This window comes from Catharus ustulatus, chromosome 2 (genome assembly GCF_009819885.2).
Source record: "Catharus ustulatus isolate bCatUst1 chromosome 2, bCatUst1.pri.v2, whole genome shotgun sequence".
Taxonomy (NCBI): domain Eukaryota; kingdom Metazoa; phylum Chordata; class Aves; order Passeriformes; family Turdidae; genus Catharus; species Catharus ustulatus.
Genome location: NC_046222.1, coordinates 3,540,344 through 3,564,765, shown reverse-complemented (window position 1 = coordinate 3,564,765; position 24,422 = coordinate 3,540,344). Strand labels below are relative to the sequence as shown.

At 35.7% G+C, this 24,422-nt stretch overlaps 1 protein-coding gene across 6 annotated transcripts in view; it reads right to left on the bottom strand.

The window, feature by feature from the left end:
- Positions 1 to 24,422, bottom strand: part of EPHA6 (EPH receptor A6) — a 363,966-nt gene that overhangs the window by 320,037 nt on the left and 19,507 nt on the right. For all 6 annotated transcript variants that reach the window (XR_004420696.1, XM_033085021.1, XM_033085038.1 and 3 more), the window contains exon 2: positions 17,980 to 18,044. Coding sequence is in view for 5 of the 6 variants with exons in the window: in XM_033085021.1 (XP_032940912.1) it covers positions 17,980 to 18,044 (65 nt within the window). In the remaining variant the exon portion in view is untranslated. The remainder of the gene's footprint in view (positions 1 to 17,979; positions 18,045 to 24,422) is intronic.

The window sequence follows — 24,422 nt, the reverse complement described above, 5'->3', positions numbered from 1 at the left end:
GTAAAGGCAGATCATTATATACAATGTAATGGTGTGAGAATAGAAGAAGGAAGAAAAAAAAAGCTTTAACCAAGATTTAAGAACTTCTAAATTCCAAATGTGGGTCCACTACTGGCTGACCCTGAGGTGGCTTGCAGTGAGATAAGCCACTTCTTTTTTTGTTGCATTTCCCAGCTAAGATTTCATCTTTTCCATTTGCCATTATATCATCATGCTTACCTCTGTAAGCCTGAAAGGTTAAAACCTGTTTGCTTTACAGAAATAGCAGGTAAGCTGAACCCTTTTAGAGTCACAGAGGAGAAATCCGTGGAAGGCAGGAGAGATACGCATCTCCCAGGACAACTACAGCTCCACCAAGGTTCTGCTCTTCCTGCTCTGGAGAACTGCCTGAGAAACTCAGTAAGTTAATAAAGGTGATAATAATCCCACAGAAAATCTTCCTAACTGATGCTCTGACACAGAATCAAAGCCTACAGGGTATCACAGCCTCAAATCTGAGATTATGTTGCAGAAAAAAACCAAAACAGTTTTATGAGGTTATAGAGCATAGAAAGAAATTCATTCCATCTGGGATTCATCCTTGTCAGGAGTTCCCTTCTCTGATGATATTTACAGTCAAAATGGCAAAAGCATCTTAACTTGATCATTACAGAGACACTACAGCTTTACACCTCAGATTCAGTCCTGTAGCACAGGAAAAACCTTTAAGTGTCAGGTTTTGATTTTTTTTCGATGCTTGAACTTTGCATCTTTTGCCTTCGTTTTTATGACAGACAACGAATGCAAGCTTTATATCAAGTCATTTTGATAAGAAAAAAAACCCAAATAGGTCAATGATGTTAGCTGGAGAATGTTTACAAAGAAGGGAAAAATAAGCAACTTGTCATTTGTTAAAATGAGCTATTTGTTCCCAAATGTTGTTGGGTCACTGGGTGAAAATCAATCACTGTGTGTATTCATTCAGCTATCTGTGCACCTTTAAGCACTACATGTCACTACATCACATAAATTTAATAACTTTTACAGTGGTAACAGGCTGATAAAAAGTGCTGTGCTTTCACCAAGCTTTTTTGTTTGAAGTCTGGAGGCAAAAGAATAGAGAAGAACTGACAAGAAATGTCCTTAAGCAAATTAAAATGAGTTGATGTAGGCAGAAATATTTTTCTTTTTGATGTATTAATTATAGAATCATCCACGCTGGTAGAGACTTTGCAAAGTCACCTCTAGCTCAAACCAGGATCAACAGTGAATTCAAACTACACTGCTCTGGGTTTTGTCCAGTCAGATCCCAACACCCTCCAAAGACGAAGAATCTTCAGATTAACTGAAATTTTATTTGTATGTCAATCATGGCAATATAAATGTCATATTTTAAATGTAACTTATTCCTTTAATTGAAAAATACCCCAAGCATTTCCAAATGTCACATGGAATTTTGATAAAATGAAGTTCCAGTATCCATGTTCCCAAAAGAGCTATTTTAGTTAGAGACATTATTTTTATTCCTGACCATAGAACTTTGAGAGGTTAATATTTATCTGGATGAACATTTCTTGATGTCCGCTTTCTTTGCCAACAAGGCAAACTGATCAAAATTCAGTTTCCTGGTTGAAAGCATAATAGGTAATACAGGCAGTTAATTACTTTTTTAATGAAGTTGCTTTTCGAAAGACAAAGAGAGTTTCTTTGGATGAGTATATAATCAAGAAACAGAAGATACTGCCTTTCTTCTAGAGCACCCAGCTCATCAGCATTCATCCAAAAAAAATTTTTTGTTTTTTTTCTCAAGACCCTATTTCTAGTGCACCTGGAAATGTTTTACTGTGTGCTTGCTGTAATCTTTTTTTAATCTCTGGTTTTTTATGGTTGGGATTTATTTTTCATATTGAAGATCTCAGGTGATGTTTCATTTGCTGGTTCCCTTTTTTCCTTACTGGTGCTTCCAGTGCAGTGTGACTGGTTTGATAAATGCTCCCAGTAATTTCATGGCTTCTAATGACTTTCTTAGGAGAGCAGCAGTGTATGAGTAAACATGAGTCATAATAGAGAGCACAGTGTTTCACAGATTAAAATAATCCTTCTATTTTGGTTTCCTGAGAAGAATCAGCAACAAATTGATGTGGAATGGGCTGATCGTTTCATCTTCTGAAATCCTCATGCAGGCAATAATATGAATTTTACTGATTTTTTTATACAAACCCTCTCCCAAAAAGCAACTTGTCTGTCAAATTTATTTTGAAAATATACTTAGCTATTAAGCTTTGTTGAAATTAATATTGTAGCAAAACATCATTGTGTACTTTTCAGACCAATGTATTCACCTGTAAACTAAAATATTTTGACTATGACTGTCTAATATTTTTTGCATCAATTTACCTAAGCCCCTTTCAAGCACTTTTGTATTAATTACACTGATTATCTTTAGTTGTTATTCTGGCAATTTATTTATATTATTCATGTGATTCTTCTGAAGCACTTTGTATACCCAATAAACATTCTGCTTTATCCACCAGCCTGAATAAAAAATAGAATCCTGATATATTACTCTATTTGTAATAAATTCATACAAAACACCAAAAAGTAACAGCAGTATATACCAAGACAAGATGACCTTGTCATTCATAACTTTAAAGAAAACATTTTATTATCTGCTGACAAGAATCTTTTACATTATGACTTTTTTTTCTTAGTTTTCTTTTTCTCTTCAGAAGATGACACCTTTAAAATCCCTGTATTGCTACTTCAGTGCAGATTTCATCATTTAAATAGAGTAGTGCCAGCCTAGTTGTCAACATCTCTGGTTCTTTATTCTCAATCCTTGAACATCTGCCCAAACCCAGTTGTTTCCAAAGATTCCTGCATGACACACATGCAATATTACCTGGTCAACATGGCCTAAAAAGGGATGCACTGTCTTACTGAGTCCTGTTCCTTGAAGTGATTACCATCATTTCCAGCATAGCTTTCATGCAAACAGTCTTGCTAACTAACAATCTAAACATATCTTTTTTTCCGCCAGAAATTTCCTAAGGAGCATTTTAGCATCCATTTGCTGACATCCCCTTAACACAAATCCATAGTTGTAATAAAAAAGCACTTCAGATTTAAAAAGTAGATGCTATCATACAGTGTCACTGTGCTAAAAGACAAACATCTCTCTTTCCAAATTGCTGCTATATGGAAAAGAGCACATTTTTTTTCAGTATGTGCTTGCATAGAGGAAGGCCAAAAATTATGTTTCAGGGGCCTTGGCCAGCTTTGTATTGGTTTCAATTAGGGGAATTTTTTAAGGGTGTGCAATGTTTTAAAGATACTTTATGTATTGTACAGGTTTCAATGTTATGAAATGAACATCAAAAAAAACCCTGAGTCGCAAACCATCTTCAAGTGATCCAGCATTATAACATATATAAATATATATATATATATATACATATATATATATATATACACACTTATACATGGACAATAAAAAACCCTCCCAATTAGCCTAATTCTGATGATTTGGGAGACTGGAGCAAATCTTCACTCAGTGTTTGATAAATGGGTTCGCTCCACTTCAAAGGCTGGCTGTAGTTGAGGGTATTTTGTAGTTAAGGATATTTCAGAGATGCTGATGAAAGTTTAAAGATGGAGGCAACATATTTAATTACAAGGTAACAAAATTTCTAAAAAAGCAAAATTTCACTATTGACTCAGAAAACTGAATTCTAATACTTATATTAATAAACGAAGCACTTTGTTATTAAATTATGCTAGATATGGTTTGTCTTTTTTTTGTTGTTTAAAGTCCATCAAACTGATGTCACCACAATTTCTTGGGTGTCCCATTTTCCAACTGACCAGCTGTCAGTTCCTGTTTCTGGACAGATTACGAATGCATCCCAGAACATGGCAAAGAGAATGCAGAACAGATTGAACACTGAGGGGAATCTGAGCAATGCAACTAGCAGAGATAAAAATGCTTGCAAGCCTGCTGACAGACTGGAAGTGAGGAGAAGCCAAAGGAACTGGAAAATGCAGCCAGAAAACTTGTGAGACAACAGATACAAAAAAGCCAGACTTATACTAATTTAAAAATAATAGTTATTTCTAAAAGGCAGCACAGCTCAAGAATGCATGATCACAGAGAATGATCTAAACATATTTATATTAGATACCATGACTGCTATTAACAAGTCCCCAGCTAATTAAACAAATACTCTTTGTATTTAATACAGTATTTTAATTAAGCTATAAATAGCCATGGTTACCTAAAACATTGTGAATTTTCTGCTGGAAACTGAATTTCATTATTTCTGCCTACAAAGAAAACCAGAGTAGAAATGTGGCATGTATCCATCACTCCTTCATTCTTGCCCAATTCCAGGATTCACACAGAAAAATTTCTTCAGTAGTTTTGTGTAGTATTATTTTTATTCCTAGTGAGCTAAAATCTATCTACTCTTTAACAAGGTATGATATCAGATCTATGAAATACACTTTCCCATTGGTTGAAGACTAATTTCCTTGTGTTTAGAGTAGAGAAAAATGCACAGTATTTCTACAAGGAACAAGACACTCTTCATAATTCTCAAATTAGAATTAGATTCCAAGGAAAGAAAATATTCTTATGTCAGTTGTCTATAATTACAATTAGATTGAGCTTCCTTTTTAGAAGATGTATTAATATATCAATTCACTTAAGAAGGAAATCCTTGGTATTCAATTTTATTTAAAAATTGTATGGATATGGAAATGAATTTTCAGCTACAACTTTTTATTGAATTCCCTTGTCCTTAAAATGTCTGCCCTTCCAGGTGCACTCTAAGCAACATCTGAGTTCCTGTTGTAAAATGCTACAGATTTCTGACAAAATCTTCTTTGTGAAGCCCCCATCTACGGTGAATGGAGAGTTGGATCCATGGATGCAGACTTTAAAAATTAAGTGCACTAGGAGAGACATGCCTGAAACTAAAGATACAGATTTTTTAAAATATGCACAGCTCCCCTGTTATAGTGTGCTTCCTTCTCTGATAGAAAAGTGCAGTAAGAAAAAAGTGATAAAATTTAGTTTCCTATTTTCTTTAATAAGTGAAAAATGGGCTGGGGAATCCATGAATGGTAAGAACTTTGTATTTGCCTTTAATTTAAGGTCTCAATATGTACTTCACTCTTTAAAAGGCTGTTTAAAAATCCTGGGATTAAAAAGTTGCTGCATCAAATATCATGTCAGTCAGCACTGGTTGTGGCATTACTGTAGACAAACTAAGATTCTGAATAAAAGTTTTCTTCTTCTAATGCCACATTCCAAGGGTAATTAAAGTAAACATAAATTGTATCACACAAAGCTGTGAGCTTTACAGGGCTGTGTTTCCCCTTCAACATGACTCACACAGGATCTAAAAATTGTTGAATACCACTTCCAAAGAATCCAGGTGGGATGCAATTGATGCAGAAATTTTTATAGCACTGTTCAACACTCTTTACATATTCTATGCCAAGTATTATTCCGCAAATTTAAACAGCTTTTATGTATCAGTGCAAATGTAAAAGATCAAAAATGAGAACTAAATATTCAACTTTGTTAATGAAGTGAAATTTCAAGAAATCATCAAGAAAACATAGGGGAAAGAAAAGCCAAAAAATCTCCTGAAAGTAACTCAAAACTGTACAAAATACTGTCAGAATTGCACAGAAACAATTTTCAGTAATCTCCAGAAATATTTCTGGTTTCTTTGATATCCTTGACCTTATTCATAAACCACAAGTTAGAAGCTAATTCATTTCCTCTTCACTAAAATCACAGAAAAGTGATTCCAACAAAGTATTTCCTAGCATGTGGCACTGTATTTTTCTTTGAAAATATTACAGTTCTACATAGCAACTACAACAGCTGTATTTAAAATTACAACTCCAAAAAAGGAATTAGCAAAGTCGTTTCAAATGCAACCATTTGTTTTAGCTAAATTTAGAAGCTTTCCAAAGTCATCCTCTACTTGATTTTTAACAGAAAATCTTATTAATATATTTTTTTCATAATTTTACAAGAACCCAAATAATAAAATCCTGTTTAGTCAGAATACATAATTAAATATTTTTAATCTCTACACAACTTATGTACCAGCAGGATGTAGATTAAAAGTTGCACACAATTATAAAATTTTATTGAAATGTTCACTGAACAATAAAGTTGCTAGGAGATTTTGGATTACAGTTCATATAAATATTAAATCATTCTTGTACTGCTCTCAAAAAACTCTCCATTCTCAATTTAAATTTCTGTTGTGAAACCTTCCATTAGTTGGTGGCTAGTGAACTAAGGCAACCAAAGGTGGGTTGGTTCTTTTTACTTGCTCCCAACACATCACTACTGATTGCTTTACTTTGTGAAGGGAAAATATAAATAGGGATATTGGAAAGAAAAAAAACAAACCCTTTTTTCAGTGGAACAGTTGAAGAGAACATTTTTCTGAGGCTGTAAGCCAAGTAAGTTTTCTAGGCCTCTATTCTCTCTGTAACATAATGAAGTTGACCATAACCATATATATAAGTTACTGCTGTTATTCTAGTTCTGTCATTTTACCAACCAAAACTACAATTCTTTACCTTAGTAAATGCTCCTGTGACTAAATTTCTCTTCACTGAAGAAGTTCTGTCATTTTTCTGACTAACCTTAACTCTGTGGACATAAAATATGTTATGAGAATTTTTAAAAGCCCTGCTATATACAACAATACTAACTAAAAAGGCATAAATGTGATACCAGTGAAAAACCTGCCTCAACACTTGATAAAGATTTAAGTTTGACTTTTACACAGAATTTATCTCATTGCTTGTGATTAATTTGAGTTCCCTTTATTTTATTGTATATTCATTCATAACTTACAAATACATGCAAGAAGTGACAGTACTCCAAGGGAGTCTAGAGATATAAAATTTAATAATCACAGATTATAAATGATCTCTAGCTCAGGCAACCAGGTTGCAGATTCAGGATGATTCCCGTGAGGAGGGAATATTCAGATCAAAGCCACTGCAGTAACTCTTACCCTGTTATCCTGGCTCTTCTGCAGCAGTCAAAGCAGAAAATCCTTCAACCTTATAAACAGCCTTCAGAATATAAAACAAAAAAATTATGAAGAACAAAGCATTTTCCCTCAGGAAATTTCCTGCACTGATCCAAGTGGGAAAAAACAATTGATTGTTTTCATCTACATCAAGCACTGATTGTATTCCGCGGGTAAATCAGCAAGACTTGAGATGAAGTCACATTTCTCATGGCACTGCTACCTGAAATACATTACAGAGAATTCGATTTTTTTACTGAGGTGGTTTGCTGCATGTTTATCTTAACATACCACTATCTACTATACAAATGACTAAAGATACATAGTATTCTGCAGGTGAGTGCTTCTGGAAGAACTTCTCCATTGCATTTTTCTTTTCTTTTTCTCTTCAAGAAATGTGTAGTTTCATAGAAGCTCAGCTTTCTTTTCCAATTGTTTTTGATGTGTTTTATTTTTAGAAACAAAGGGGAAAATGCCACAGCAAAAGAACCTCGGAAATTTAAGGCTGAGGTAGGGCACTGAAGGGGACAATTTCAAACACTGGGTTTTACTGAACAGAACAGAGTGAAGTAAATTCCAGAATGTGCTGTGAGCTCAGAATAGGTAGTTGTACAGCTCAAGTGGGCCAGACCTAAGCACATGCAATCCTAGAGGAGTGTGGATCTATATGCACATCTTATGTTCATACACAGCCATGACTGTACAAATAAAACTCGAGTGGCTGCACATGGTAGAAATAACCAGCTTTTGAGCTGACAGCTTATAACTACAGCTGCTGAAATAGTCCTGCTATATTCCATTGTGGAGAACTGAAATACTGGGAAAACAGCAGGTGTTTTTGGAAGGATTCTCTTCAGAACCCTGCTCCTAAAGTTATGTCTGTGCTGGTGCAGTGCCAGGACTGGGCAGTGGCCCACCTGCTTTCTTCTCTAATTGCTTACATCTATGAGTATTCTCTCACAGGATGGCTACACAAAGCCAGTTCCTTAGAACATTTAAACACTTTTTTTTAATTTTAAGCTTCACTTCAAATGGAATTCCTCTACCTTTGGAGACAGACATGCTAAAGTGTTTTTGTAAGGTAAAGTTTCAAGCAGTTCCACTACACAAGTAAATAACAATTTAAAAAAATAAAAAAAACCCAAAGCAACAGATTGCCAAAGGAAGAATGTCATTATGTTCTGGATTTATAGACTAAAACCTGCTAATTCCCCAGTCAGAGACTCAGGTAAGAACAAGTATTTAAAACAGCTTTGTGGAGATACCCATCTTCAAAGCCAGGGCACAGATTCTGGTTTATTTAATAGCTCAGAAATAATTTCATTAGCTGTGCTTGAGGTGCCTGTTTTGAATTTACATGTAGACATCTCACTTGCTTTTAAGTGGTTTGAAAATATTAATTTGTGCTGGCTGCACAATGCAATTTGGTACAAAGACCTCAGAGAGCTTTTTCTCCTGGGACTGGTGTATTCACAGGAGCAAGGCTGTGCGGAAACACAAGCAGAGTTTCTGACAGTACTCAGGTCTGGGGTTTTTTTTCCTTAGATAACAAATTCTGCCCTTACAGAGCTCCTGTTGGTGTGGATTTGGCGCTGCACTGAATTGGCTACACCACTTGTGGCTCAGGTGGTGGCTTTATTGGATTTTGTCAAGATCTCCATGGTTTTGCTCCAATGGGCAGTTTAAAGAGTCCCCCACGATCTTCACCTACAGGTGAAGTTCATGGTCCTGTTCATTGCCAAAAATCAAACACTGCATTGTATGGACAAGCACTGTTATCAGTTATGGCAATTCCTACACTTGATTTTATCCCAAGGAATTCTAACACTTGAGCTCCCATGAGGAAAAGAACAGAACAGAATAGGATTTCATTACTCTTTAGTTTTCCATACCAGATGCAAAGCTCAGTATGGGCAGTGGGCCTTCTATCAGGAGGGCAGAAAGCCTGAAGTCAAATGACTTTGGGCAGTCAGAGCAGAAGGAAAGAAACTGAAACAAGAACAGCAAAGGCAAGACAAATCTTGATGCAACCACATGGGCAGTGAAAGCAATTGCCCTTAGTTATTTTGTCATGGAATGAAAAGCTAAAGCTAATCCCCTTAGCTTGCCCACATAGAAGTGGAATCCAAAACTAATCCTTTTACAGTAGCTATACCACATGAAATGGGGTGTTTAAACAAATCCCCTTAATCATCATGGCAAGAATCAGGGAGCTAAAGTCAATCCCCTTCGTAGCCTACATGAAAAAGGGAATCAAAGCAATCTCCTTAGTTATGCTACTGTTAATAATGAACTTTATCAAGCCTTAAATACTCTGATATAAAATTATTAGTAGCATTCTTCTGACATGCCAAGAACCAACAGGAGGATGCAGTAACACCTATGATACAACATCTCTATCCATTTTTTATGGCATAAAAAGTTCTATTGCTCACCACTTCATGACCTTTTGGTCATAGGCATAATGCAAGAGTATCCATCCATCTATCAGCTGAGAGGGAAAACAAAATGTTGGAGTGCTTCCTTGAGAAAATTAAGAAAATGGGAGTATTCCTTATAGCATGGAAAGCTGATTAAAACTAATAACAGACATGGAGAGAAATCACTGAACAAAGCCATATTGAGCATATCATCACATTATTCAGCTGTTGTGACTGCTAACTTTTTTTTTTTTTTTTTACTTTCTCTACAATAGGCCCAGCTTCTAACACTACTAGGAAATCTAAAAGAAACGTTTATTGGACTTCTTAAAAGACAAAACAAAAGGTCAGGTAGAACACCTCTGCTCTTCAAATGCTGTTCTACATCTCAACAAGCCTTGTGATCTTTCACTTTATTTCTGCAAGTCATACATTATGTTTTAAACTCCTAGGATAGGATTCTTTTGATTAAATACAATGGCAGAGGATTATCCTCTTAAATGTAAAATACAGTTATAAATTATTATTTGGAAATACATGGATTTTATACTGGGTTCCTTTCTATTTTGTTCTCCATGGAATTATGATTATTAAAAATAATTATGTTTCCTTATTAGCAGCCAATAGACATATATACAAACTATCTATTTTCCACTTTTTGAAGTAGATTGGTAGGATTATGTGAAAAGTATCCAGTTCTGCTAGGATTGCTTACATAAATACATAATCCATGTCATAAAGACCTCTGTACTCACCTGGATTCCTTTGCAGGGTATTAAATTGTGAGAAAATTACTGTCTAAAGTGTATCTTCTTAAATCTGAAGTTTACAATTCTCTGTATTTTGGACTAGCAATTGCTGCACACTTTATTTAGTTAACTGTTCTTAGAAAAGGGTTTTCAAGCTCAAATGCTGTACCAGAGGTTTGGACATCCACTGGCAGAGAGGCAAAGCAGAGGAGAATTGCTTCAACAACCACACTTCCAGTCCAGCTGGAGTAATTTTTTCTCACTTGGTGAGAATTCCAGTGGAGCAGAATAACTATTTGGATACTGTATTTTCATCCTGGCAATGGTTAAAACTCCTGGTACCCACAGACATCCTATAATCCTATCATTTAAAGCACCATCAGAACATAAATGATTTACTGCCATTTGCAAAAGGGACTCTGTGGGCCTAAGTATGTAAAAGAGGCTTAGAGAACGCTTCAAGCTTGATAATCTGCTTACTTCTCTGTAATTTAAAAAATTCATTCCATGTATTTAAACATCTGTAAAAGGTTCAAAAGTAAAGTTGGCATGATTTGAGGTTTTTTGGGGTTTTTTTAGCTTTCTTTTCTGTTAAGTCTAAGTAAAGGCTTCCAATATAAGGTCAGGCTACTGCAAATCCTTAAGAATATATTAATTCTTTTGTTTTTCATTATACATAGGAGATCCACTTTTAGAATAATAATCATTCCTGGCACTAAAAATGATAGCAAGAAAGCAGCAGTTTGGTTAGAGTTGCCCTAAATTACTGAACACAACATCTAAGTAAAAAGCAGCAACTGGTTGTGAGACAGTAAAGTATCTTCTGCTGCTGCCAATTTTACCTTTCCTCTTGGAAAAAAAAAAGTAAATTTGTGGCTTTGGAACAATTCAGAGAGATTTCTTTTCAGAATACCTAGATGTTTATCACCTTTAGCATTTATGAGACTATTTCCTAAGCACACAGGAATTTCAAAGGGCATTTCCCATGAGTTCAGCGCAGCAGTTCTGAAGTCTCTGAAAATACAATGGTTCAGATAAAAAGGTGTTCAGTATGCACCTGGTATTTCCATAAATATTGCATTGCTTCCACTTTATTTTGTTCTGGCTTTTCCTTGATTTTTTACTTAGGGCGACACTCAGTTTGTCATTCTTTCTTGTTCCATGTGTCTGCACAATGAAGGCTGAATTATAACAGAAAACATTATATTTAATTTCTAATATACATATGGGTGAATTTTTTAATTTCAGAATATTTGCATGACAGAAACCATAAAATTCTGGAATCCAACACTGCTGAAAAGATGTCCAACAAAAATTAAATCAACCATTCTTCCTCCTTCAACCCACTGTTTTCCCTCAAAATATAATTCCTTCTGAACAAAAAAAAAAAGTGTTACTTTTCCCCTTACTGCCCTTTAGATTAAGCCAAAATATTTTAAACATGTAAATACAAGAGATGAATGTGCAGCCTACACAGACTTAAAAGCTATTTTTTGTGCACTGAGTGCATCAATGTGCAACCCATGCATAGTATTCTTATTTATTTAAATTTCCAACCAGTCTATTTTAAAAAAAAAGATAAAATTAGCATTCATTCTGTGAGGCTGCACAACTGAAAAACTTAAATGGTTAGTGTTCCACCAGTTAGAATGGTTCTCACACATAAATGAGAAACTTAACAGAAAATAGAAGTACTGCTACTGCCACTCTTTGCCCTCTTTTGCTATATAATATGCAATATACATTGAAAAATAATCAATATATACAGTAAATTTTGCCTTTGCTAGGAGGATATATGTACACAAGACTATTCAAATTAAACAGGAATGGAAAATTAATGCAAAAAGTATATACAACATTACTATCAAGTTCAGATTTACCACACAATACAGTGAAAATACAATAAATTGCATTTGCTTGAGCAGTTCAGAGACTGCTTTTAATGCTGTACTATTGCAGATTATATATGAGCTGTAAGTGTATTGCTGTTCTGTACTGGAGCACACAAATTTGTTTCTAATCCTCCTCCATTATATCTGCTTCCCTGTAAGTGCTTTGGACTTAGTTTTTGTTTGTTTGGGCTTTTTTTTTTTTCTTTCTTTTTTTTTTCCCTGGGAGGTTGGGGTTTTTTTGTTTTCTTTTGTTTCTTTTTTTATGACATGTCATTATTTAGACTGGGAATTGTTTAGATCTGTGACTGCACAGTGGCAAGCACAGAGAGCCCAAAACATGTTTGCAATATCCAAATCAGAACATGGCCATGTATTGAGTCAAGCCTCTCTGGAATCTGCAATTAGATGTTCCACACAAAAATAATCAGGATACTGTGCAAAAAAAACCCCAAAAAACTGAGGATGACACATGCTATCTCATGACAGTTCCTAGCAAACGTTGTGAATTTGCCTATTTCTGATGGACCATGCTACCATAACCCTGCACCCATCCATCTCAAGTTCACCACAGCCACAGCTAATTCTATGGCCACAGGGTTTTCCAAGAATATTAAGGTTTTTGCCATTTTACCAGGAAATACAGGCAAAACCAAAAAATTTAGACATACACCAATCTGACAGTTTCTGGGACATTCAGTTCTCAAGAAAAGCTTTTATGGTCTAAGATATGCTCCTAAAAGAAAAGTAGAAACTGGACTCTCACAAGCAAGTTGTCTCATATGAGCAATTCGAAGTCCTTTAAGAAAGCTCTCCTAGACATTTAACTGGATCATGGCTATACCTAATTGTTTAATCTCTGTAGATGGAAATTAATCTCAAAAAACTTACCCCTTGATTTAACCTTTTTCCTCAAATAATGATTTGACTGCCAAAAAGAATTCTAAATATGGCATTGCAGAGGATGGTATCTGATTATGCCCAAATTACAGCTCAAATACGTGACTGCCAATATTTTTTCTTAACATCACCTCTGTAAATTCCCCATATTGTGTGAAAATCTGATTTGCTTCCTTCCCTTCATCCCTGTTAAATGTTCTGACAGCTAAATCCCTACCTTCTATTACAAATCTTATTAAAACCACAGCCTCTGTAACACTGCTGAAATTCTGCTGGTGAGCTTTCCCAGATGTAACTACGTATCTTTACCACAGCTCAACTGCTGTAATAGGAGAAAGAACTTAGATTTTTGGATGTTTTGTTTTAGTTTAGTTTTGGGTTTTTTTCTCAAGAAATGTCCCCAGTTCTTATTTAAAACTTTACTTCTTGCTACTTCTGCAACATTTCCCTACACAGCTGCAGCTCTCTGTTCCACAGGCTGTTCAGAGTGTGTCCAGGTGGCCAAGGAGGCCAATGGAGCAAGAACAGTGCGGCCAGCAGGAGCAGGGCAGGGATTGTCCCCCTGTACTTGGCACTGGTGAGGTCACAATTTGAATCCTGTGTTCAGTTTTGGGTCCCTCCTCAGGACAAGAAGGACATTGAGGAGCTGGAATGTGTCCAGGGAAGAAAATTAGTAGTTAAAAATGTTAAGTATTGTAGAAGAATATTCCAAGATGTATTCCCCCAATCACTTTCTGAGATAGAAGTTAAAAGATGAAGGTGAAGATGGATGCAGCTGCATCGAAAGAAATGTTTGCAGGTTGGCACAGGAAAACCTCAGTGCCATCTGTGAAAAACAGTACTAAGCCATTCAAAACTCCTGTTACCATAAACTACAGAAATGCCTTCTAATTAGCTAAGAAGCAGCTAAAAAATAAATTGTTGACTATTGCATATATCTGTAAAACAATTATTTTAACTGAGAGGGTAATATAGACATTCTGGTAGGGAAAAAGCATCAGTACATTTACAAGTTAGTCTCAAAACTTTTTAACACAAGAAAAACAGTAATACTGTATATTAGTGACAGTTATAAAAAAAAATCCTTCATCGAAAGAAAATATTCAAACCAAAATTATTTTCCTGGATCAATCAATAGGAAAATTATCAGTTGACAAGGAAACTGTTCAAATAATTGTGAAAAGCAAAGCAGTGTCATCACTCACAGAGCTGTCAAATAATTTAGAGGATCTCTAGTAGGTTCTTTACTGCTGAGGCCACCCATTGTGTCTACTATGACAAGTCAAGGTAGCTCTTACAAGTCTCTTCCACACATAAATGTCTCACAGCTTTGTGCTGTGAGTCACCTTGCCCTCCTTTTAAACTGATTCTTGGAGTGGCTATGCACAAGTTGGACTCACTCAGCCAGAAGAAAAGGCTGTGGGGGGACTTGTAGCCTAAAGGGGGCTACAAGAGAGCTGGAGAGGGAATTTTCACAAGGGCACGGAGCGATAGGATGAGGGTTAATGGCTGTAAACTGAGAGAGAGGAGGTTTAGATTGGATATTAGGAAGAAATTCTTTCCTGTGAGGCTGGTGAGGCCCTGGCACAGGTTGCCCAGAGAAGCTGTGGATGCCAATCCCTGGAAGTGTTCAAGGACAGACTGGATGGTTTGAGGTTTGAGCAATCCTGTGGCATCCTGCCTATGGCAGGAATTTGGACAACATTTGAGCTTCATTCCAACCCAAGCAATTTTATGATTCTATAGCAGAAATTTATCTGTATTGGAGAGGCCCTGAATGGCAGCAGTCTCCAAACCACAGCTTCTGAGCAAACTTCGCTCACAAAATTGTGTTGCAATGATTACTGCAACAGGAAATAAATAATATATATTTTTAAGTTATTTTGAAGACAGAAGGAAAAACCCCACCAGCTGCAGTTGAAGGTATGTTACTTTTTACTACTGTTGTGTAAAGGAAGGTTGTGGACAATGCATTTCAGTTGGATTTCCATGTTTTTTCATTTATTTCCTAGTTCCTAACTGTGTCCTCAAGGTCAGCAAACTGACTATGGTTAGAATGCTGAATTTTGCTTCACATGCACCTGAGCACCTGAGGCTGCCCACTAGCTCCCATTCACATCCTCTTCTGAAACACATGAACTTGTGTCTTCCCGTTTTCTGTACCAATCAAAAAAACCTCTGTTCTGTATTTTCAAGGTTATGGAGTGACAGCTCGATGAGTGAAGATCTCCTTTCATAGTGCATGCTTTTTCATAAATCAATCGGTCGTTTTGAACTATAGCCCAAAGAACAGAGGAAGTATCAAATGTGTCCATTATTAAGGTAGAAATTTTAGACAGCCCATCACTGAGAAGCTAAACTGGAACTCAATCAACAAAAGTTGAAGCTACTGACCTCAGAGATATTAATGTTTTATGCGGCATTTTTGTAGCTCTAAGCAATAAATTTATTACCTGTTCAAAATACATGGAAAAAATCTGACACGCAAATAAAACACATTTGTAAGAAAAAACTATTGCAGTCTCATGCTTCAGGAAGGATGCACAAATTACAGGGAAGAAAATTTTAAAACAAAATCACATATTGTATTCCCAAGACACGGATAACACAGTTATCTTTGCAGTGTAATGATGGCCAAACTACTGAAAGCTTACAAATGTTCTATCATGAATCTACTATTAAAAAAAGTCTGGAAGGTGAAGTTTAAGGTTCTGCAAGTTCCAAAAGAATCTCCTGATTTTTTTATCCCACTTCACCCTGGCCTGTTTAAAATCTCTGAGGTATAGTCAATATTACCAAATCCCAAGCATTATTATTTCAGTTACTCTTTAATTTAATGAAAATATTCCTTGTGACTGACTGTGCCAGTAAATTAATGACTTCTGCTAATGTCACAGGCTCAGGAAAACCCATCATCCCATCCTCCTAACATCAAAAATGTTCAGCAGAGCAGTAATCATATGTCAATGACATTTTTCTTACACACATAAACACTACACAAGCATTTAGAAAAAGGTTTGATTTAATTAACACATTAGATTTCAACAGTATCTGAACAAAAATTTATTTCAAAAAATGCCAATTCAAAATCCGTCATTTTCCTTCAGGAAACAAGAAAATCTTAATGTGCCCATCATGGGCCAAAACAGATTCTCATCCCCACAGTGATAACCTCAATCACACCAATGATTGTACCATATTCTGGATTATATAAGGATACAAGAGTAACTCAGATTAGGTCGCACTGTGGACATAAATTACCATCCCTGGAAGTGTTCAAAAAGTATGTGAATGTGACATTTGGGGACATGGTGAACACAGTGGTGTTGGGTTAACAGCTGGACTCAGTGATCTGAAAGGTCTTTTCCAATTGAAATTATTCTATGATTTTATGCTACAAACCGCTTTTCTCCCCCATATTTACTCCAGCTCCATCTTTCCCAAACCACTTTGTACATTTTTGGGAAATAGTTAATAATTAGTTCTTACTGAAAATTAAATTCCTTTATATATTCCATTAAGTGCTGCCAGTTCTTAATATACAGCAGAGGGCCTAAGACACCCAAAACCCTGCAAAACTATTGTTTAGGGGATGTATGATGAAGCAGAAAATACATGTTATAATAGCTGTGTTCTAAATTAACTTGGAGCGCACACGTTTTTGTGTTTGTAAATTGTATTTTGTATTTTGTATCTTGGAGTACCTAAAGCTTTCAAAAATTTACACAGTAACTGCAATTACATCTTTTGTGTTTTCCAAATGTACTGTGCACTTCAATGGAGCTCATCCCAATGCTCAAGCGAAACATTCCTCACTGGATTTTCTCATCATGATAGATGACAGTCCTGACTTTTTGCTAGAGAAAGAATTCCTTGATTCATTTCTCATTGTGGTGTATGCCAATGTTTACCTTGTCTGGGAATTTTAAAGGAAATAAAACTTTCAGAATTATAACTCAGATTACATGAGAGTGCATACAAAATGTAAAACACAGAGAGATGGAAATTGTGCCCAGGAATACAAAGAAAAAGAGTAATCCATAGAGTTGAAAACAGGCTGAGATTAAGAAATGTCATGTTGCTTGAAATCCCCGAAGGCAAAGACACAGAAGGCATTTTATAAAAATGGATTATTAAGGTGCTGAGGGTAGGCAGTTTCTGCTTCCTTCTGGAACAGAATATGGCAAATAAAATGACTGAAAATGGAACAAGATGTTTCTCTCAGTATTTTCTGAGCTCATTTCAGAGAAGCAAGTAATTATATGCCTCATACACAAGAATCAAGAGATAATGCAAGCTAGTATAAAAACAATTGATATACAGTATGTGCAATGACATCAGAAATACAAGTTGATACAAAACACGTTAAATGCTCCAGAACAGAATATCTTACTTTAAAAGTGAAACTCCCAAGTCCCCCTGATACTCTGTGACATGCCTTAGCTGGGTGAAAAGGAAAAAAACAGGTTCTGAAAGTGTAGCTACTCTCCCCAAGGACAATAGACACTATGAATGCTTTCATTTTTCTGATTCAGGTAATCTGATACCATATTATCAGAGGCTAAAGTCCATACTGGTTCTCACTTAAACATAAAATTTTTGTTCCAATTTGCAAAACAGAAAATTATTTTTCCTTTTATTTCACCAAAAAAAAGTTGTCCTAACACATTCCTCCAGCATAGGAATTTTTAAATATGAAACTTTATTGTGTGTAAGAGTTAGAATTGGATTTAAAGTAAGACAGATACTTAGCATTCAGAAAAGGAAGAGAAGAACATAATAATGTGTACTCATGTCATTCTTGCATCCGTAATTCCTACTCACAACACAGGCAGCTCCAGTCCCAAGAAATACTAAAATCTTTCAGACAAGTCTGTATTGCAAGAATATCCACCCAGGTATGAGAGCCATTAACTTCCAGTGTCAGAATACCAAAATCCAGACCAAAAATACAAAATGGTGAGAGACTTACCCCATTTAATGGAAATGTTTTCCATCCAAGTTCTCCGATGGCAGTCGTAGTATCAAGTAACACAACTGAAAATGGAAAAAGAAATGGTGTTTGTGGCATTGCTTGGATTAGACATAGCAAAGTATTAAAACAGGAAGGACTGAACTTTCTATGTTAGCCACGTTCATTTGGGCTTTCACAGCTTACATTTCTTACCTAAAAAATGTCTCAAACCTCATACAAACCCCTAAATCTTTTGCAGAAAACACTGCCCAATCACAGTACACTACTGATATTTAACCATTAAAAGATGCCAGATCCAACATGCACATTCCTGCAGTCCCTTGCCTGGAAATCTGGAAAGTCTGCAGCATTAAAGCTAAAAAAATACACAGTTTCAAAAGTAAGATTTTTTTTTAATGCAACCCATAAACTTCCCAGAAATAAAGTTATACAACTTACAAATTGAGAACACAGAAAGACAAGTTCAGTTTTGCTCTTGGATGCACTATCACAGTGCTAATATCTGTTGCATATATTTTGCATCACTTCTGTCATATTCACGTTGGGTTTTTTGATACATGATATGATGTACATTATTATATATTGCAAAATGTTTCTGCATTATTTTAATGTTAAATTACATTAATCTCCTTTTCACTTCCATTCACTGATGCTGAACAAAATGCATACAGCACAAGACATTTTACCCACAGGTACTACTGCCCTCTAATGGAATTGTTTCATCCGACCCTGGAAATTCAGAAATCTGTATTAGGATTTAAACTCAAAATTAAGTATTATACAGGGCATTTTATTTTAATTATTGAGTTGGTATGTTTTGACTGCTGAGTTCCTCCTTACATCCCACCAATTCCTTTTTTCTTTGCATGGTTAAATGATGGACAAAAATAATTAAGCAATTAATTTGAAACATGACCCCACTATCCACACATTGATGGGGTTATATTGCAGTGTGCTATCTTCCACCTCGTCTGTCCAAATATTCAATGTCCAGCCATCTATAATGTGTTTTTATACAGCACTACATCAGCAGCAGAAGCCTGGTCATGTTCCTCTGCCTTATGGAAAAGGCACCTTGGCACAGACACTGAACTTGGCAGCTTATTAGAGAAAACCTGACCCAGCATCTTCCCTTCTCTTTTGTACTACTGACCCTTACAGCTCCTCTGTCTTTGAAGGGATGGTGACTTTTAACCTGAAATTGAAGTTTGCTGTCTCATCAACAGACTTACAGGCAAGTAGAAAGCTCAACATACACCACATAAAAGCTTAATGGTTTATGTGAAGAAATGATGACATTTTTAAAATATATTCAACAAAGGGGAGTATTCTGCTCTCCCCTTCTCTTCTTCACTATTTCACTGTAAAAAGCTTTGGGAATAATGTGAGTATAAATTATCCATTTTTTACAATCTCTATCTAACTTTGAAAAACAGAATCACTATCCTCATTGAGATTATTGCTGTGTTCCACTTGCTTTAAAAGCTGTGATTTACAGCTGTCATAGTATTTTCCATTTGTGTCAGGCTACCATGTTCTTGTGGAAGAGCCAAAAAAAGTATCTTCTCACTTGACATTTGATGCAGCAGTTTCCTGTGTAAAACTTTAAGTTATAAAGTTTCCTGTGTAAAAATTTAAGTTATAATCTACTGGGGATCTGATACCTAAAAAAAAAAAAAGGAAACCACAAACAAACTGAGTTTACATATTTCTTTTTCACAGAGAGGACCAAATGCTCAGCAGGCTTCTGAGAATATTTCAGTTCATCTTAGGTGTTCGTTTTTTTCTTTCCATCTCTCCCCCATCCTTCCTCCACCCAGAAAACGTGGACTATGTGTTATGTACTTTGTTTGAAGCTGAGCTTTAAGTTATACCTTGCTCTTCTATCAAGTGCTATTTCTTTGGATCCACAGGATGAAATAAATTTTTCTACAGGCAGCATTAGGGTTTGAAATGTCATTTCAGTTTTACAATTTTTGTGGTAGCAAGATTGCAATTTAATAAACATCATCCAGGTATTCAAAATTCATACATCTGTGGAACGAGAGCCAAAATACAGAAAGGAAAACTAATTCATTTCTTCAGTGGAGCCTGAATTAATTAATATTCTTTGCCTGAATTAATCAAGTACTACTTGAAGGCTCAAAGCTATACATTAAAAAATTAAAAACTAGAGTAAATTCATCACTGAAAGTATATTAAGTTTAGATTTAGTTGAGCAATGATCTAATAATATTCCTTGTATACATTTACCAAATGATTCCCAAAGAGTAATTGAGTTTTGTAAAAACACTATTTTTGATACATTTGACATACCAAGGCCCTTGACTGCTCTCGCCTGTAGCTACCAAATCTGTAAGAACTGGAAAATCCAAACCACCAAACAACTATAACCAGAACTAGAATGGTATCACCTTCAGGGTCATTAATGAAAACCATAAAAATGACATGATGATCTTTCCAACAGCCCTTGTGTTAAAATAATTATCAATCAAAAATCTGCAAACACTGAAAGATCAAGTAAACTTTATGTTTATGCCAAAGAAACACAAATTCCAGTGAAGCTGTGGATTCAACAGGGCATGCTATACAAATGAGGACACAGATAAAGCAATAAAATCCTTGCACACTTCAGAGGTTTGGTGTCTATGTGCTAGACTTCAGTGTGGGACAGAGACACCCAAGCTATCTTTAAAGGAGGTGATTAAGCAGGACCCTATCCCCAGCAGCACAGACCTGATGGCAGAGAAATCTGCAGTGCCAAGGAACTGCCAACCCACAGTTCTTATGGCAGAAAATTCCCTCTGCCACAGAGCTCCAGGCTAAGAGGAATGCCACACAGGAGTGGAGGCTTCTCCTCTGCCTGCAGGACAGGGAAAGTTTCAAAAGAACTGGAAATTCATATGCAGAGAGACTAAAAAAGATGATGGGCACTACTCTTATGATGCTTATAATGAGAAAATTCCCTAAAATACTAATGGAATCATGAAGTCATATTTATTGACCCTTGTCCCTACATTTACTTATTTATGCTCCTTTGTATGCCACAAAAAGCTCCATCCTTCTTAAAAAAAAAAAAGAAAAGTGTCCATTATGGACAAGCCATTAGCTGCCAGCATAAAGAGAAGTGTGTCTGGAACTACTGCAGTGAATATTTTATGGGAAAAGCTCTGAGTACACTGGTTGAGACTCAGCAATGTTATTGACATTTGTGACATCCAACCTCCACTTTTAGCAAGCACTTTTCTGAGGTGATGGCTCTAAAACTTGCCCCGTGAACAAGAGTTTAGACCTGACATTACAAAGTCAAGTCATGATTCAAAATGAACTCAAAGACCCTTTTAAAAAACCTCTTTGGATAGAAAGAACTCACATTTAGCATTTGAATGTTCTTTCTTAAATAACTGGGGGTACTAACACTTGCCCAACAATAAAATACAGACTTAAACATACACCTGTAAGCCTATTGTTTAATTACCTGCATATTTCATTCTTAGAAGTGTCAAGCTTTGTTTCCCAGCACATACTTTAATATATATTGCATTATTATTACTCAATGTATCACATTGAGCTTCAGTTTCCTTTTTTCTGGACATTATCTTACACTGCTATTATTAGACTTCACAACTGAAATTAATCTTCTCAGAGGTTTTACCTGGTCCCAAGGAAACTGTTTTAACTAAAACTATGATGAGCAGAGCTCCAAGGATTGACAGGGTGGAATTTGAATTTTCATTCCAAAATACTCTTCTAAAGATGAACTCTGCAATTGTGTCTGTACAACTAAGGGAAAAAGCCTTCCAAATATTCATTTCACTAGTTTATTTTCTGGATTCCCAAAAAAACCCTGAAAGTTTCAGTATTTTCCAGCAAGATAGGGAGGCATTACAGATGACCACCAGAAATGGGCAAAACTGGCACAATTTTTTGTCCCTGAGAACTTTATTATTGACTGCAAAGCTTATATTTATAAGGCAAACACATAAAGCTTTTGAAGTCTCTCACTTCCAGTCCTCAAGAGAGTTGTTGCTCTCTTCTCAAGTGTCTGTACTTTCTTTCATCTTTTATGGGTTTTTTTCATTTTTAAAAACAGGATCACATGCAGTATTCAGAAATCATTCCTTTTAACAATATATATTAAAAGTCCTGGCTATTTTTGTATCTTGTTTATATATCCAAGGTCACATTAGCCTATTCTTTGCTGCAGCATTGCACTCTTAGGCTGTTGCTACTCTAAAAATCACTGTCCTGTACAGATTCACTCCTTTTCATCTTTTTGTTTTTCAGTTTGGTTTAAGTTTTTGCTCTTGAATGTACAAATATCCATTTGTTTATACTAAAACAAGTTCCATTTGCAAGGGCTGACCTTTACTAAGTGATAAAGGCTCCTCCCTATCTGTACATTCTCCTTCTTTCTACACTTACTGCTCTTTTGTCGGATATTGAGTTTATATTTGTTTTCATGTTCTTAATGAAAAATGTTGGAATATCGAATGGTATATAACAAATATCTCAAATTCTGTGATTTAACAGTCACTAAAAGTACTTTAAGGCTTCTTAGACCTCAGGGGTTTTTAAACCCCTTTAGTAAATAAAAATAAGCTTTTTACTGTCAGAAGACTGTCATATTCTAATACAAAAAAAATCTCAACATATTACTGCTGTAGCTTGCCTGCCTGAGGAAGACACAAAGAAGAAGGGGATATGCAATATCCAAGTTACCCTGCCAATTAACGTGCAATCAACTGGGAAAAATTATTTAAATGCTTGCTTTTATGACCAGGCCTGTTTTCCATAAACCAAATAAACTGGCACTCATTATACACATATCAATTGAATCCTTTTCCATAATTTTCATCATTTTGCATACAACAGCTATCTGTTTTAGGGAAGATTAATGAGATGCAGTAATAAAGTATGAGGAGCACCTGTCTAGATAGCAGTTCTGCCAGGGAGGTGTGCAGGAGTCACAGCAAATCAGAGAGTAAACAAAGTATTGACAATGCTGTTTGCCTGAGATAAGCGGGATTAGAGCCAGCAAAATAGAGACAGTAATCCTTCCACTCTCCTCAACATTTCCAAGAGTTTTATGTCAGACTCCAAGAAAATCCTTGCTACCCTAGAGTTATAAAGAAGAGGGAGAGCTATGACTAATTGGGAAGCTGGGGAATCTCCACTCCAGGAGACTTTTAAGGCACCTTGAACACAGTCAGGCCCGGTTTCTGCATAATCTTCTGTTGCCTTGGGGCAAGAGTGGGGGAGATAAATGACTTCTCCAAATGTGAGTTTTATAAAAATCTAGTTACCTGGTTAATGGTGCTTCCTTTTTCTTTTCAAACCACAACTCTAACACTTGCTTTTCCAGTATTCCTGAATTCCCTGAGTCCCCAAACTCATTAAATTTACCATCAATAGCCCAGAGATGTCCTCGGCCAATTCTTTCAGGACTCTTGGAAGAGAACTATTTACACCAGATGGGGAGTACTTAATATTCTTCATGATATATGAAAAAATCACTAATTTCTGATTTTTCACATTATTTTCTGCCTCTTTCTGAAAATAGTTCAAATATTTTTATTCATAATGCAATAGAGAAATTCCCATCATCCTGTGTTGAGAGACTTGGGCTTTTACCTGTCACACTAGTTTTTATTCTCAGTTTTCTAAACTACCTATTTTCTAGCATGTGCTGATTTCCACATGTATCCTCTCTTTTCCATTAATTATATGAAGTGTTTATATTTCTAGTTTCTGCTTTCATGTTACCTGCAATGTAGGCTGAGCTGTTATCCAAAACCGGCCTTTTTTTACTCATCAATGATTTCCTAATCAAGAACTTTTAAAAGGAATTTCCCCTTTCACCTTTCATATTCTCATATTTGCACACTCACACAAACACTTTTAAAATTCTTTTCTGATGAATGAGAACTGGCCAGAATAATTTTTCATGTACTAACCCCAACATTCTATTCATGATGCATTTACCTTGTCAGTGCTAAGAAGTTTGCATTGTTATTAGAGGGGTTATATTGGATATATGCCTGTCTTCATCTTGGTAGTGTTTTACTCCATTACACGAGGTCTCCAGTGAGAATCTTCAAAACCCAATTCCCCCACAGCACCATTTCTCTCTCCATACATTACATGCAGATGCTTAAGGAATAATTTCCCCTCTTTCTCATTTGATTCAGTTATGTGTTTCAGGCTTACTGTTTTCTATGACTTCCTTGATAGATATAATTTGAGATCCTGTGGCTCTGAGAAAACAAGATTAAAACAAACAGTGGTTCTTTTGGGGGAAAAAATAAAAAGAAAAGGGAAAAAAGCCACCACCTACCTTTTACATTCAACCTTTTTTCCTAGAACACATTCTTACCTATTTCTTAGCAAGATCATTTTTTAAATAAAATTAAAATTTATCGTATTACAGAAGCCAATAT